At 47.7% G+C, this 13716-nt stretch overlaps 1 protein-coding gene across 1 annotated transcript in view; it reads right to left on the bottom strand.

The window, feature by feature from the left end:
* Dnah8 (dynein, axonemal, heavy chain 8) overlaps positions 1–13716 on the bottom strand; it is a 256161-nt gene that overhangs the window by 115048 nt on the left and 127397 nt on the right. Inside the window, 8 exon segments of the mRNA NM_001427092.1 lie at positions 1252–1382; positions 4628–4750; positions 6005–6197; positions 7151–7314; positions 8827–8936; positions 10220–10433; positions 12652–12774; positions 13415–13549. Of these exon segments, the coding sequence (NP_001414021.1) occupies positions 1252–1382; positions 4628–4750; positions 6005–6197; positions 7151–7314; positions 8827–8936; positions 10220–10433; positions 12652–12774; positions 13415–13549 (1193 nt within the window).

Below are 13716 nucleotides of genomic sequence, written 5' to 3'. Positions count from 1 at the left end.
GGTGTCTCAAGAGAAGCCAGGAGCATGTCTTTTAAGATGGTAAGCCGCCCCCCCCTCCCCGGACTTTTAAGTTGTTTTTTTTTTACTTTTAATGGATCCCTCTTTAACATATTTTAACTAATTTCTATTTAACATAGTTTATGCTGTTCAATTGCTTATTTATCGAGGATTTCATACATGAGTACCGTGCTCCCGTCATTTCTACATCTCCCTCCCCGTCCTCCCTCTAACTCCTCCCACGTCCCCCCTTCACTATCTCTCAATTTTTAGTCTCTCATACCATTATTGTCTGCACTTCTCCTCTACCTGACCCCTGTCACACACACACACACACACACACACACACATTACACATGCACACATATACACACATACACATATGACATATACATATACACATACACATATAACATTCACATACACACACATATACACACATACACATATAACATTCACATACACACACATATACACACATATAACATACATATACATACACACATAATATTCACATATACACACACATACAAACACATACATACACGTATAACATATACATACACATACATACACACAACTTGCCTTTTAGTGTTATTCTTTTTTTTTTTTTCTTTTTTCTTTTTTTCGGAGCTGGGGACCGAACCCAGGGCCTTGTGCTTGCTAGGCAAGCGCTCTACCACTGAGCTAAATCCCCAACCCTAGTGTTATTCTTACATGAGTGTGTTTCAGGCTGACCATTATAACCAATCAGGAGGTCCATCCCTGGTGAAACTAACCTCCCTCTTCAGTAGCCACTGATTGATCGCCTGTAGCTCTTCACCTAGTGACAGGGTCTTAAGAAATGTCCCCTATCCATATTGCCACATCGACTGGTATTGTCACCATGCAGGTCTTTGCCTGTGCATGCACTGCTCATCTATAATCTGTGTAAATACTCTTATACACGTTATACTTAAAAGTTTACTTAAAATGGGGGGCAGGGTCAGAAAGATGGCCCCACTGGTAAGAGTGCCTGCTATCAAGCCTGATGGCCTGAATTCAATCCCTTAGGACCACCGTGGTGGGAGCAGAAAACAGACCCCTGAGTGCTTTGGCATGCCCACCTATATGCATACATACACACAAAATAAATAATACAAATTTGCCAAAAAAAAAAAATTCTGAGGAAAAGCAACACAGCAAAGCGTCGTGATTTCAGGCATAGACATTTAACTGTGGGAGAGCGCATCATTAAGTTTTATCCCAGCTCACCTAGTTAATGTTATCTGAAATATCTGGTACCCAGCAATAAAAGAGGCCAGCCTTGAAAGGCTCTGCTTTCCTGAGCCGCCGACACCCACCAGCAATGCGTTCCCACAGGACGTCCGGATGATCCGAGATATCTGTGTTCGAAAGAAGAGTGTTTATTGGAAAAACGGATGCAAATGTCTATGTATTCTTTTACTCACAGGTCTGAAGTCTGACTCCGTGTTTCCAGACTACATCCAACTCTTTCCTTATAATGCTCCCTTTGGGGGTTTTGTTGTTGTTATTGTTTGAATGTGTCACATTGTTTAATTTAAATCAAATTATTCTTTTCAATTTGTGTATGTGTGTGTGTGAGAGAGACGTGTGTGAGTGACATGTGTGTGTGGGGGGGTGTATCCTTGGAGGTCAGAATAGGGAGCTGGATCCTCGGGAGTTCGGAGTTACAGATGATTATGAACCACCCAAAATGGGTGCTGGGAGCGGAACTTGGGTCTACCGCAAGAGTGGAGCAAGTGCTCTTAAACTGAGCTGTCTTTGCAGCCTTTTCAGGTCCTTCTTTGCCTGCCTATATTAGCATCATAGAAAAGAACAAACTGCTTTCACTCTTCTGCTCCATATATGTGCAAGTGTTGTTACTTATTTTTACTAATTTTCCTTAATATTTATTTTATTGGGGTGTGTGTGTGTGTGTGTGTGTGTGTGTGTGTGTGTGTGTGTACATCTGAACAGATACACAAGGCATCCAGAAGAGGGCATCCAATCCCTTCAAGCTAGAGTCTAAACCCAATGTGAGATACCCAATGTGGGTCATGGGAACCAAAGAATGTGAGATACCCAATGTGGGTCATGGGAACCAAAGCCCAGTGTTCTGGAACACGCTCTTAACCTCTTGAGTTCTCTCTCCAGCCCCACTTAATTTCTTTTAGACTTGGTAGATGATGGGGAAACAGAGAGTTTAAGACAAGGTTAAAACGAATGTGTCTTATCCACGCAGTCTGTTACAATGAATCACGCAGACTGGGAACTGTTACAATGTACTCTCCTTGGCAAGGAACACACTGCTTCCACCCTCTCGTCCCACAAAGTATCAAGATGGAGTGATTAGTAAGAGTAAAGGAACACTGTTAGCAAGAGCCTGTGGGAGCTGGCCTTCGACTGCTGTGACTCCTCTGTGACAGATTTCTGTGGTAAGGATAACAGGTAACTCTGGGCTTATTGCAGCCATTTGAAGACATTGCAAAAAAAAAAAAAAAAAGCCATCTTTCATGATTATGTCACCAACCAGGAAGACTCCAGAGCAGTGGTTCTCCACCTTCCTAACACTGTGCCCCTTTAATACAGTCCCTCATGGTGTGGTGACCCCCCCCCCGACACACATACACTGTGAAATTACTTCATCGTCACTTCCTAACTGCTGCTGTTATGAGTCAAAATGTCAATATATGAAATGCAGGATAGCTGATATGTGACCCCTGTGAAAGGGCTGTTCGACACCCCCTCCCCAAGGGGTTGGGCCCCATGGGTTGAGAACCACTGTTCTAAATGGACTGCTGAATCCATTATTATCACCCAAAGTAGCTGTTTTAAAATAGTTTATGTATTTTGCTTTATGTGTGCACATGGTTTGTCTGTATGCGTGTCTGTGTATCCCGTGTATGCAGTGCCCATGGAGACCAGAAGAAGGCAGCAGACCCCTTAGAACTGGAGTCACCAGTTAGCGTGAGATACTCTGTAGGTGCTGGGAATTGAACCCTGATCCTCAGGAGGAGCAGCCAGTGATCTTAACCACTGAGCTATTTCTCCAGTCCATGTGAGTAACTATTAAAAAAAAAAAAAAGCATATCAGATGGTGACTGGGTGATGACACTTGACACTTTGGTTATGCATAGGTCATGTTTTGAAATATATTTATTATTTATGGGATTTTTTTTTTATCTAGATGAGCCTCCCAAGTCATTGTTGTGGTGGGAGTTTAGTATGTTGGTGCACCCTGTGGAAACCTTGAGACAAGAATTCCACCAACTTTGGCTGTGTCCCCTCGTGACGTCATCAGTGTTGGGGAGAATTCCTCAACAATTACGTAAGTGGATAACGTCTGAAGCCTCCATCTGAGATTCTGTCACGCTACCTCTTTTATTTTTTCCCCCATCAATCTGTGCACCTGTCTTTTCCCCTTCCAGTCAGTTTGTCCACAATCTGCACTTGGAACTCGAAGCTGACACTTTGTAAAAACATTGTCTTTTCATCACTGGGCAGCAAGAACCCCACAGCAGCGGGTGTGTGTATGTGTGTGTGTGTGTGTGTGTGTGTGTGTGTGTGTGTGTGTGTGTGTGTGCCTCAGCAGCCAAGAGTCCATGCGGTGTGCCTGGAGGTGGTGGTGCTCACCTTTAATTGCAAGGAGCACTTGTGAGCCAGAGGCAGGAGGATTTCTGAGCTCTAGGCCAGCCTGGTCTACAGAGCAAGTTCTAAGACAGCCAGGGCTACACAGCTTCCAGGGACTAAGCCACTACCTAAAGACTATACATGGACTGACCCTGGACTCTGACCTCATAGGTAGTAATGAATATCCTAGTAAGAGCACCAGTGGAAGGGGAAGCCCTGGGTCCTGCCAAGACTGAACCCCCAGTGAACTGGATTGTTGGGGGGAGGGTGGCAATGGGGGGAGGATGGGGAAGGGAACACCCATAAAGAAGGGGAGGGGGAGGGATTAGGGGGATGTTTGCCCGGAAACTTGGAAAGGGAATAACACTCGAAATGTAGATAAGAAACACTCAAGTTAATAAAAAAAAAAAAGTCTTTGCTGTACAATCAAAGGGTCCTGGATTCAAATTCCAGAACCCACGTAGAAAGCCAGGGATGATCACACACTCCTGGCATTACGACAGGAAGATCATCGGAGATGATTGGCTTCCAGAGAACCAGGCTCGTCTCAAGGAAATGAGGTGGAGAATGTGGTAGAGCAGGACACCAACGTCCTCCTCTGGCCTCTGCGGGCATGGGCACCCACACCAGCACACATGATAATTAAGCAAACCTCTGAGAAGGGGCATTTCTTCACAGGAAATTCTAGCTTCCTCTGAGGATGGGGGGGCGCTCACAATCAGAACCCCAAAACCTCTGGACTCCAAATCCTCCTGCCCCGGGAAACCACACGCTGCTATGTTAGTGGATTTAAGGGGGTTTCAATAATCCACTGTTTTTAGAAACAGTGCGCCGACTCCACCCACGCTCTTCTTCTCTGGGCTACCAGAGTTGGGGGGGATGGGGGATGGGGGTGGGGTGAGAGGGTGGTGGGGAAGGGAGGTCTCAAATGAGTTCCCCTAGGGAACTAAGTTTGGACGGCTCTTGCACACACCAAGAAATGTCAAGTCAACAGAACCTTAATGAGGTGAGTCATGGCATCTTTAAAAAACACGAGGTCCAGAGACGTCCCTCTGATGATCTCGTTGAACTGCTTCTGGTAAAACTGGAGCTTCTCACACAGAAATTCGAAGGAGGGCACCTAAGGGAAAGGGAAAACAAAGACACAATTTTTGTTGACATACCAAATCTCTTTTCTTTGCTTTTGGCTAGTGCTTTAGCATTTTAGCTTTTTGAAAACATACGGGATTTTTGCACTGCTTCTGCAGCCAAATCTACGAGCTTGTGGCTCTGAAGCAAAGTCTTGCCTACTGTGGTTTACCACCAACTGCTCTTTTGCTCAACCTATGCTTTCTAGATATGTTGATCTTCTCCCCTCCCCAGATTCACTTGAAATCTTGTTTTATATTTCATGAAATTTGCGCGCGCCTCTCTCTCTCTCTCTCTCTCTCTCTCTCTCTCTCTCTCTCTCTCTCTCTCTCTCTCTCGCTAATTTTTTATTTCTGTGTCTGTGTGCTCCTGAATGGACTTTTATGTACACTGTGTGTGTAGATGCCACTGGAGGCCAGTACAGGGCGGCAGATACCCTGGTGCTGGAGGTATAGGGAACTGCCTGCTGCCTTGTGGGTGCTGAGAACTGAGCCCAGGTCCTCTGAAAGGGCAGTAAGCCCTTTCAACTGCTGCGCCATCCCTCCAGCCCCAGATCTATCTATTAATGGGGGGAAACGACATGTCTCTCTTTAACTCACTGAAGTTTTATCACGTTGGTTCCTTGGTGTTTTATGGAGGGACTGCAGATGTTGAACGAAACGCTTTCAAAGTTTCGTTTTCTATCTTGGGGTGGTTGGCAAAAGCTAGCCAAACTTCTATAACGGTTAAATGAGCAGATATTTTAGGTTTTTGTGGTCCTAACAATTTCGATTGCAATTACTTCCCTGTGTCCTTGCAAAGCAGCTGCAGACAATATACAAACTGGTGTACACGACTAAGTTTCAATAAAACTTTAGCTAGAAACTTTGAAATTTGAATTCTATATAGCTTTCACAGTATTTATGTTTGTCTATCTATCTATCCATCTGTCTGTCTATCTATTTGTCTGTCTGTCTATCTATCCATCCATCTATCCATTTATCAATCATCTGTCTGTCTGTCTGTCTATAGCTCTCTCAATTTAATACCCATTGAGTAGATTCAGTGCTCCTGCTTAAGCATGAGTATTGGACCATCTCCTAGATCATAGGTGGCCTCTCAGGACACGGAATAAAAGTGACTTTCTCTTCCAGTAGCCATTAACTGTCAATGGTTCCTTAGCTGACGCGGGGCTCTATGAGCCCCTTCCCCACTCATCTATGGGAAAACAAATTTCCAAAAGCCCCTATGAGGTGAAAGTAAGTACCAATTCGTAGATCTTGGGCACTTCAAACATAGTGTCTTCGGGTTCATCGCCAGTGGGCTCCGGCATGTCACGGAGAAAATCCACAAAGTACGGTTCAGGGTTGATACTCGCTGCGACCTCCGGGCTGATGTTTTCTTCCACCGCCCGGATGAGCTGTGTGTTGAACCACTGTTCATCATCCGGAGTTATAAACCTGAGAGGAAAAGGCACTGAGGAGGAGGCAGAAGAGAAAAGCCGCCTCTCTACCCAGCCTGCACCTTCCTCAACTCAGGACGGGAGACGCTGTGCCCGCTATGAGGAGAAGGGCAAGTGAGCCCCGGTCACATGATCCTCACTGCGTCGGGCTTACGGCTCACGGAGGGAAGACAGAAGAGGGGCTGTCATGCTGGAAGAGCTCCTACCCTTGTGTTAGCAGTTTCAGTGTCCACCCTAGACTTCACGAGCCTGGTGGTGGCATTAGGACCTCGGCACAGGTGAGGGAACCGGACCTCAGGCAGACGACTGAACTTTAATGGGGCAAGATACAACCTCGGCCGCGCAAAGACCGCAGTGTGTAGGAGAAGCACTCGGCTGAAATTTACCGTTGAGTGGTATGGGCTCTCGGGTGGCCCATTAAGATAAGCTGTAGCAGAAGTGTGGGGTGGACTGCCAGAGAGTTGACTGGCAGGTGGGAACCGGCATTAACATTTTTCAAGCCTTGCTGAAAGGTGGCACACGGGACAAGGGGATGGCTCAGTGGATAGTGTCAGCTGCATAAATGTGAAGCCCTGGGTTTACGTAGCCAGCACCTTAGTAAATGCCGGGTGTGGTAGCATAAACCTTGTTACCCTGGTTCTAGCAAGACAGAGGCGGGAGTATTCCTGGAGTTCTTTGGGAGGTCAGTGTAGCAGAATTAGTGACCTATGGACTCACTGAGAAACCTTGCCTCAAAAAACTAAAGGGGAGAGGAATTGAAGATACCAGGCGTTGACTTCTGGCCTCAATATACGTGTGTGTGTGTGTGTGTGTGTGTGTGTGTGTGTGTTCAAGCATACAGTTTGAGAGGAGAATCCTTATCCTATGGATCTGGGTAGGCGACACAGGAACTAATCTGGGAGTGTAAGCCTCTCAGGTCGCACGCGTAAACTCCAGGACAGCAGTGCCCACCTGTCCGCGATCACTCTGTTACACTCGTGCTTGAAGAGAGCCATGAGAATGGGGATGGTTTTGCACTCTTCAGCTTTAATCGTTAACATCCCCTGCCAGATTCTGGAGAGGTCCCGGAGGTTGAAGATGTAATGAAACTTAGAAGGCGTGGGGAGCATCTTCACCTGGAGGTGGGACACAAGGTGAAGAATCTCGATTTAATCCTCAGATAAAAATTTCAGGGGTAGAAGTGTGTTCTTGGCTATCCTATCTCATACATCCTATTTTAATATTTTTCCTTCGCTTCTATTTTAAATGTGTTTGGCTAGCATGGGTGTCTGCGAGCCACGGGTATACGGTGCTCAGCGAGACCAGGAGAGGCCATCAGATCCCCCAGGAATGGAGTTATGGAAGGCTGTGACCCACTATGTGGGTGCTGGGAACTAAACCCAGGTCCTCTGCAAGAGCAGCCAGTGAGCTCAACCATCTCTCCAGCTCCCATCGATATACTATTTTAGACAAGACCTGCTGAAAAAATAAATCAAAACCAGGTTCATATTTTTGTCACAGCACAGACAGTTTAAAGCCAAGAACCCATAAACAGGATAGACTCAAGCATAACGCACAAGATTCAGACACCAGCCCCCGTTCTAACACTGCTGGCCACTTGCAACCAAGTCCCTTTCCCGTGGATTCCCAGGAGCCACATGAACTATGTGGGAAAACCACACCTAGTGGTGGTTGGCCTCACTGGTGTATGCAGACGCAGGAGAGAACAGATAGATCGATATACAGGTAAACACATGGCTATGTAGACGTGAGAATCTATCACAGCAAAAACTGAACATGGGCTGGTAACCGTACAGGCAGGAATGCTGACACACTTAGACTCGAATACAGCTAGTTTACTGTGTGCGGTTTATGCATGTGAAGTTTTTGCTGTGTGCCCAGGTGCATGTGCACATGTATGTGTGTGTGTGTAGAAACCGAAGCCAGAGGTCGATATCAGGTATCATTTTCCACCTGATATTCTAACCCAGCTGTCTCCCATTGTGCCTAGAGATCAAAGATTTGGCTCCTACAGTCTTTTTTTATTTTTTTCCTTTTTTTTTTTTTTCGGAGCTGGGGACCGAACCCAGGGCCTTGTGCTTGCTAGGCAAGTGCTCTACCACTGAGCTAAATCCCCAACCCCTGGCTCCTACAGTCTTACAGCCTCTGCCTCCCAGGGCTGGGATTACAGACATGCTCGGGGTTCAAATTCGGGTTCCCATGTTTGCTCATCATACATTGACTGACTGATTAGGCTCAGAGTCAGATGATTGGAAACCAACTCCTCACCCCGTGAACTCAGGAAATGCTCGCTTTAGTACCGTACTGAAAAGGTACCCCAGGGAGTTTTGTCAGTTTGTTTTGTAAAGATGTACTTATTTTTATTTTATGTGTACGAGTGATTTATCTGCTTGTGTATCTGTGTATCATGTGCGTGCATGCGTGTGTGTGTGTGTGTGTGTGTGTAGTGCCTGCGGAGGCCAGAAGGGGGCATCAGATCTTCTGTGTGGAGTCAACAGACAGTTGCAGGTCACCATGTGGGTGCTGGGAACAGGACCTGGATCCTCTGCCAGGGCAAGAAGGGCTCCTAGCTGCTGAGCCATCTCTCCAACCTGAGGTGGGCGTTTTTAATGAGCTGCACGGGTTACCTTGGTCCACTGCCACAGCACTCGGCCGACTGACACCAAATTTCCAATCATGTCACAGATCTCGGGCCTGAACTTTCTACACGGGTCGAAGTACCCACAGCCGATAATTCCTGGGGAGAAGGTCGGGAGGAAGACACATACTTAGTTTCTTTAAAAGGTCATGAGGCACATGTTCATTCTAATGAATGGGCAATTACAAGACTGTCTACCCAGCAGGGGTTAGCACTGGTCCAGCCACCCTTGGTGGCGGTAAGATATGACTGATTCATTTTCAATGCTCCCAACTGCCTTCCATAGTTGCACCCTTCACCTACATGCATTTCACTTTGTGCTTTGACATGAGGTGGGGGTCATGGGAGGTTTTAATGGCCTTCCCATCAAAATTAGTGACTGTCCCTGCTTCTGTTGAAACTCTCCCCGCATCCTTCCCTTTCCCAGTGCCTGCCAGGCTGAGGAATCATGCCAGTGGGCCCCATATTTCATCACTTTTCATACGTGTTGTAGACTCCAAATTCGGTGTTGGTGATCTTAATTTTATTAACAGTTCAAAGTGCTAGTGGGGGGCATGTGTGGAAGGACTGTCCTTAATTAACCCATATTTTCCTGATCATCCACATAAGGACAAAGCACAAAGTTTCCGTTACCGTGTGAGTGTGTGTGTGTGTGTACATGAATGCTCATGTACACAAGCATGAGTGTACTTATATGTGGCTACATGTGTGCATATGTGTGTGTGCAAGCAGGGGTACTATGTAGGTATGAGTGCATGTATACATGCGTGTGTTTATGTGTATGTGTGTGTTCATGCAGGAGTACTTATATGTAGGTATGAGTGCATGTATGTATGTGTATGTGCACATGCACACGCGTGATGGCTGTGTGTGTGTGTGTGTGTGTGTGTGTTGTGTGTGTCCTAGCCAGAGAACAACCTCAGATGTTGTTCCTCAGATGCCATACACCTTTTGTAAGACAGTCTCTCATTGGCCTGGGGCCTGCCAGGCAGGCTAGGCTGTCTGTCCAGCAAGCCCCAGGGTACTCCAGCCTCTACCTCCGCAGCATGGGGGCTATGAGTGTCATCACACTTGGTTGGCCCTTTTTATTATTTTTAATGCAGGTTCTGAGGGGTTGAACCCGGGTCCTCTGACTTGCGTGGACAACTCCTTAGTCCTCCCCAACTTCTCATGTCACATCTACGAGGTCCTCTCTCAGTCTCTTCTTGTCCTAGGACAGGCTATAAACTCGAGCCATCTTAAAGCTGGTGTTTAGCCGTTCACCTCAGATACTTCGTCCCCAACTCAGACAAGCATTTTAGCTCTTGAGTAAATTTCACGTGGCTTAGTTCCGCTATGGGATGCAATGAAAAGGAAATATCGCGCATCCGGAGCACCCGTACCAAAGATTTTGTCGATAGAAGTATTGGAGGGCAGCGTGCAGTTGAACACAGTGAACTGTCTTTTTAAGCGCTGTGGGATGTCGTTCCGCCCCCCTCCGGGGTGAATCATGGCGGCTATGAGCTGCACGTCCACGATGGTGGTGAAGTCTCCGGGTTTGTCCAGGCTGTACATTCCCTCCATCTCCATCATCTGACGCACGATCTCGTTGGTGATCTGAAATTTCACACAGCAGCGTCTTTAGACGCAGGCGTGGCCTCGAGAATGTCTAAAAAAGTACTACAGGTCGGGGCTGGGGATTTAGCTCAGTGGTAGAGCGCTTGCCTAGCAAGCACAAGGCCCTGGGTTCGGTCCCCAGCTCTGAAAAAAAGAAAAAAAAAAAAGTACTACAGGTGAGGTCGTCGGAAAGCGCACATGTGATTTTCGACCTACACCTTCATTCAAGGCGCCTTGGATGACACGATACCAGTGTCCAGTATGAGTCTGGTGCAACCCCTGCTGTATTGATAGGACAAGTTTGCAGGTAAGTTTGGGTAGGCCTGGTGGATGTTAGATACCTGGGGTGCTGTCAACAGCACACAGAAGTTACAAGTCTGAGCGGGGCGGTGGTGGCAAACTGTCTTTAGTCCCGGCACTTGGGAGGCAGAGGCAGGCAGATCTCTGAGTTGGAGGCCAGCCTCGTCTATGTAGAGTTCCAGGACAGCCTGGGCTACACAGAGAAACCCTGTCTTAAAACAAAAACGACAAAAAAAGAGTTGCAAAGTCTGACTACAGCCGCCTCCACACTCACTCACGCACTGGATCAGCAGGCAGAGCGGTGTCACTGTCAGCCCCAGGGCCTTTAACACTGTGAACTGCTCAGCGGCTTGGTCTGGAGGTTACAGACCTCTCTCTGTAGCCTCTAACACTGTTGATGTGCCCTCCATCTTAGACAAAAGCCCGTGTTGCCTTTGTATCTGAGGCACGATTCTTTCCAGCTTCCCCTGATGGCTTACAGATCACTGCTTACCCACGCTTCTCCCACCGGCTCTTGTATTTACCTGTCTTCCAGGCCTCCCTCTCCTTCCCAGGATTCCTGCGACACCACTGAAACGCCACACCCTGAAGACTCAGAGCTGTGGCTCTCTAGCTTCCCTTCTGAGATTCTACTCTGTGTATTCAAATTCCTTCTGGGTATTACCAAGGGGTTGGTGCATAAGCAAACGCCACACCCTGAAGACTCAGAGCTGTGGCTCTCTAGCTTCCCTTCTGAGATTCTACTCTGTGTATTCAAATTCCTTCTGGGTATTACCAAGGGGTCGGTGCATAAGCACTCCCAATGGAACAGTCTTTCATCCAACCAGTATTCAACCACTGTGTGCTAGGCGCTCGCGCTCTCTCTCTCTCTCTCTCTCTCTCTCTCTCTCTACACACACACACACACACACACACTCAAGAGAATCCATCTTCATGAAGCATGCATTCTTGTGGGAGACAAAACGCGCAAGTGTTATGCTTATGCGTGAATAAAATAGCAGACTGTAAATGTTTTCGAGAAAATAAAGCAAGGAGATGAAATGCAAGGCTCCCAGGAGGGGACGGCTCAATACGGAGAACAGCCCGATTCCTGTCAGGATACAGGGAGGCTGCTTCCTGAGTTACAGAGGACTTGCAGCCCAACAAGGCTGGGATATCTTAAGTCTGACTAGACACCCCCAGATGAACAAGAGATTTGAGAACCCAGGAGCCGCTCGGCTCACAGACAATAAAGGCAGGCTGGAGCTAAGCATGTCTCTGTCTCTGAGAACTGCTGAGTCCTTCAGTCCTGAAGTAGGGCAGGAGCATAAGGGACCACCTCAAGGTTGGCTCTGACGACTGAGCTTCTGGTGGGTCCCAGAGTGGGGATCAGGAGGGGCTCATAGAGAGAAAGAGTGGGGAGAAAGAGCCAGGCCTAGTAGACTCAAATGAGATGGGGCTTGGGGCTGTGTGGTGTCTCTGGGACTGAATCAGGGACATGCTGGATGCCGGCCACAGTGGTAAGGTCTTCTAACGGGGAATGACTTGGGTTGACAGGGGACGGCAGCTGGGACCGTGGTCTACCATTGGATGAGCGGGTGAGGGGATGAGATGTGGCCTTTTGGTGGCTTGTTGACCATGGTTTATCTGTTGGGTAGTCACCAGAGAGGGGCCAACTAAGATAAAATCAAGGCAGGGAAACCAGAAACGGCCTGAAGTCAAGATTCCAAGTACACGTGAGGAATCATGCCAAACCACAGATAGGTTTCCGAAAGGAGACGTCAGAGGGGCCGTAGACTTAACTTTGAGCAGTTGACCACGCCTCTTTCAGAAGACCCCATCTCAACACCCGGTACCCCACCTCGGATGACACACAATCTCCTGGAACTCTAACTCCAGGGCAGTCGCGTGCCAGCTACATGGAGTCCCTCAGACATACCTGATCTCCCCACTCATTGATGACAGGCATATTGATATCGTCAATAAACACGGTCATCTTCCTCCCTCCTGGGGGCCCGTAGGTGCTCCCCATCCTTTTATCCACGTAGCTTTCGATCGTTCTCTAGGAAAAGGGAAATGGTTTGTCTCGGGCACTGGATTTCCATCCTTGTAACTCATCGAGTTTCCAAACTGGGACGTAATTTGCTAACGTAGCCATGAAGTTCAAGCTTAACTATTAAGTATGCATCCCTTGCGTTTGTAAAAGCCAGAGACAGGGAGGTTGACCACCGGTGTACTAGAACTGATGTGCCTGCCCCCAAGCCTCCAGCTTCGACACAAAGCCGAAGCAGCACACGACTTGGATTGGGCTTCTGATTCAGTAACGAGAGAGCAGACTTGGGCCTCGGTAATCAGGAGAGCTTACTGCTCTGGCCGAGGACCAGATATGGTTCATAGCAACCACATGGCAGTTTCCAAATTCTAGGAGATCTGGCACCTGCTTTCGGGGCCTCCTCAGGCTCCTGCATACATATGGTACACATCAATTCACATGTGTGCATGTGTGTGCACATACACACACACACACACACACACACACACACACACACATAAAAAATCTTCTAAAAAAAAAAAAGAGAGCAAATTTCACGGATGCTAACCGCAAATCCAAACACGTTTGGGGGGTACACGGAGTGCACGCCTTCTATGGGGACCACCACTTTAAAATCTTAGCCTGCTCATCCCCACAACAAATGTCCTACCTGGAACATCATAGGCTCCGTAGCGGAGGAAAAATTCAGACTCTTGGAGAGCTGCACTTCGGGGTCATATTTCTTCAGATAAGCCTTCACCATTACCGTTTTCGCCGTCCCCTGCTCTCCCGTGAGCAAAACCGCCTGCAAACGTGGACGGACTGGGCTGAAGGGTGCCACCCAGTGCTGGGTACCAAACACCTTATGGCCCTGCCTGCTGTCACTCGCCATCCCAGGAGTTGAGACTCCACCGTTTTGTTTGTTTTCTGCAATCACGCCCACGTTTAGATTACACCCAGGGAAATTAAACA

This window comes from Rattus norvegicus, chromosome 20 (assembly GCF_021556685.1).
Source record: "Rattus norvegicus strain SHRSP/BbbUtx chromosome 20, alternate assembly SHRSP_T2T, whole genome shotgun sequence".
Classification (NCBI taxonomy): domain Eukaryota; kingdom Metazoa; phylum Chordata; class Mammalia; order Rodentia; family Muridae; genus Rattus; species Rattus norvegicus.
Note: the sequence above shows the minus strand (reverse complement) of the source record. Positions and strands in the feature narration are given on the sequence as shown.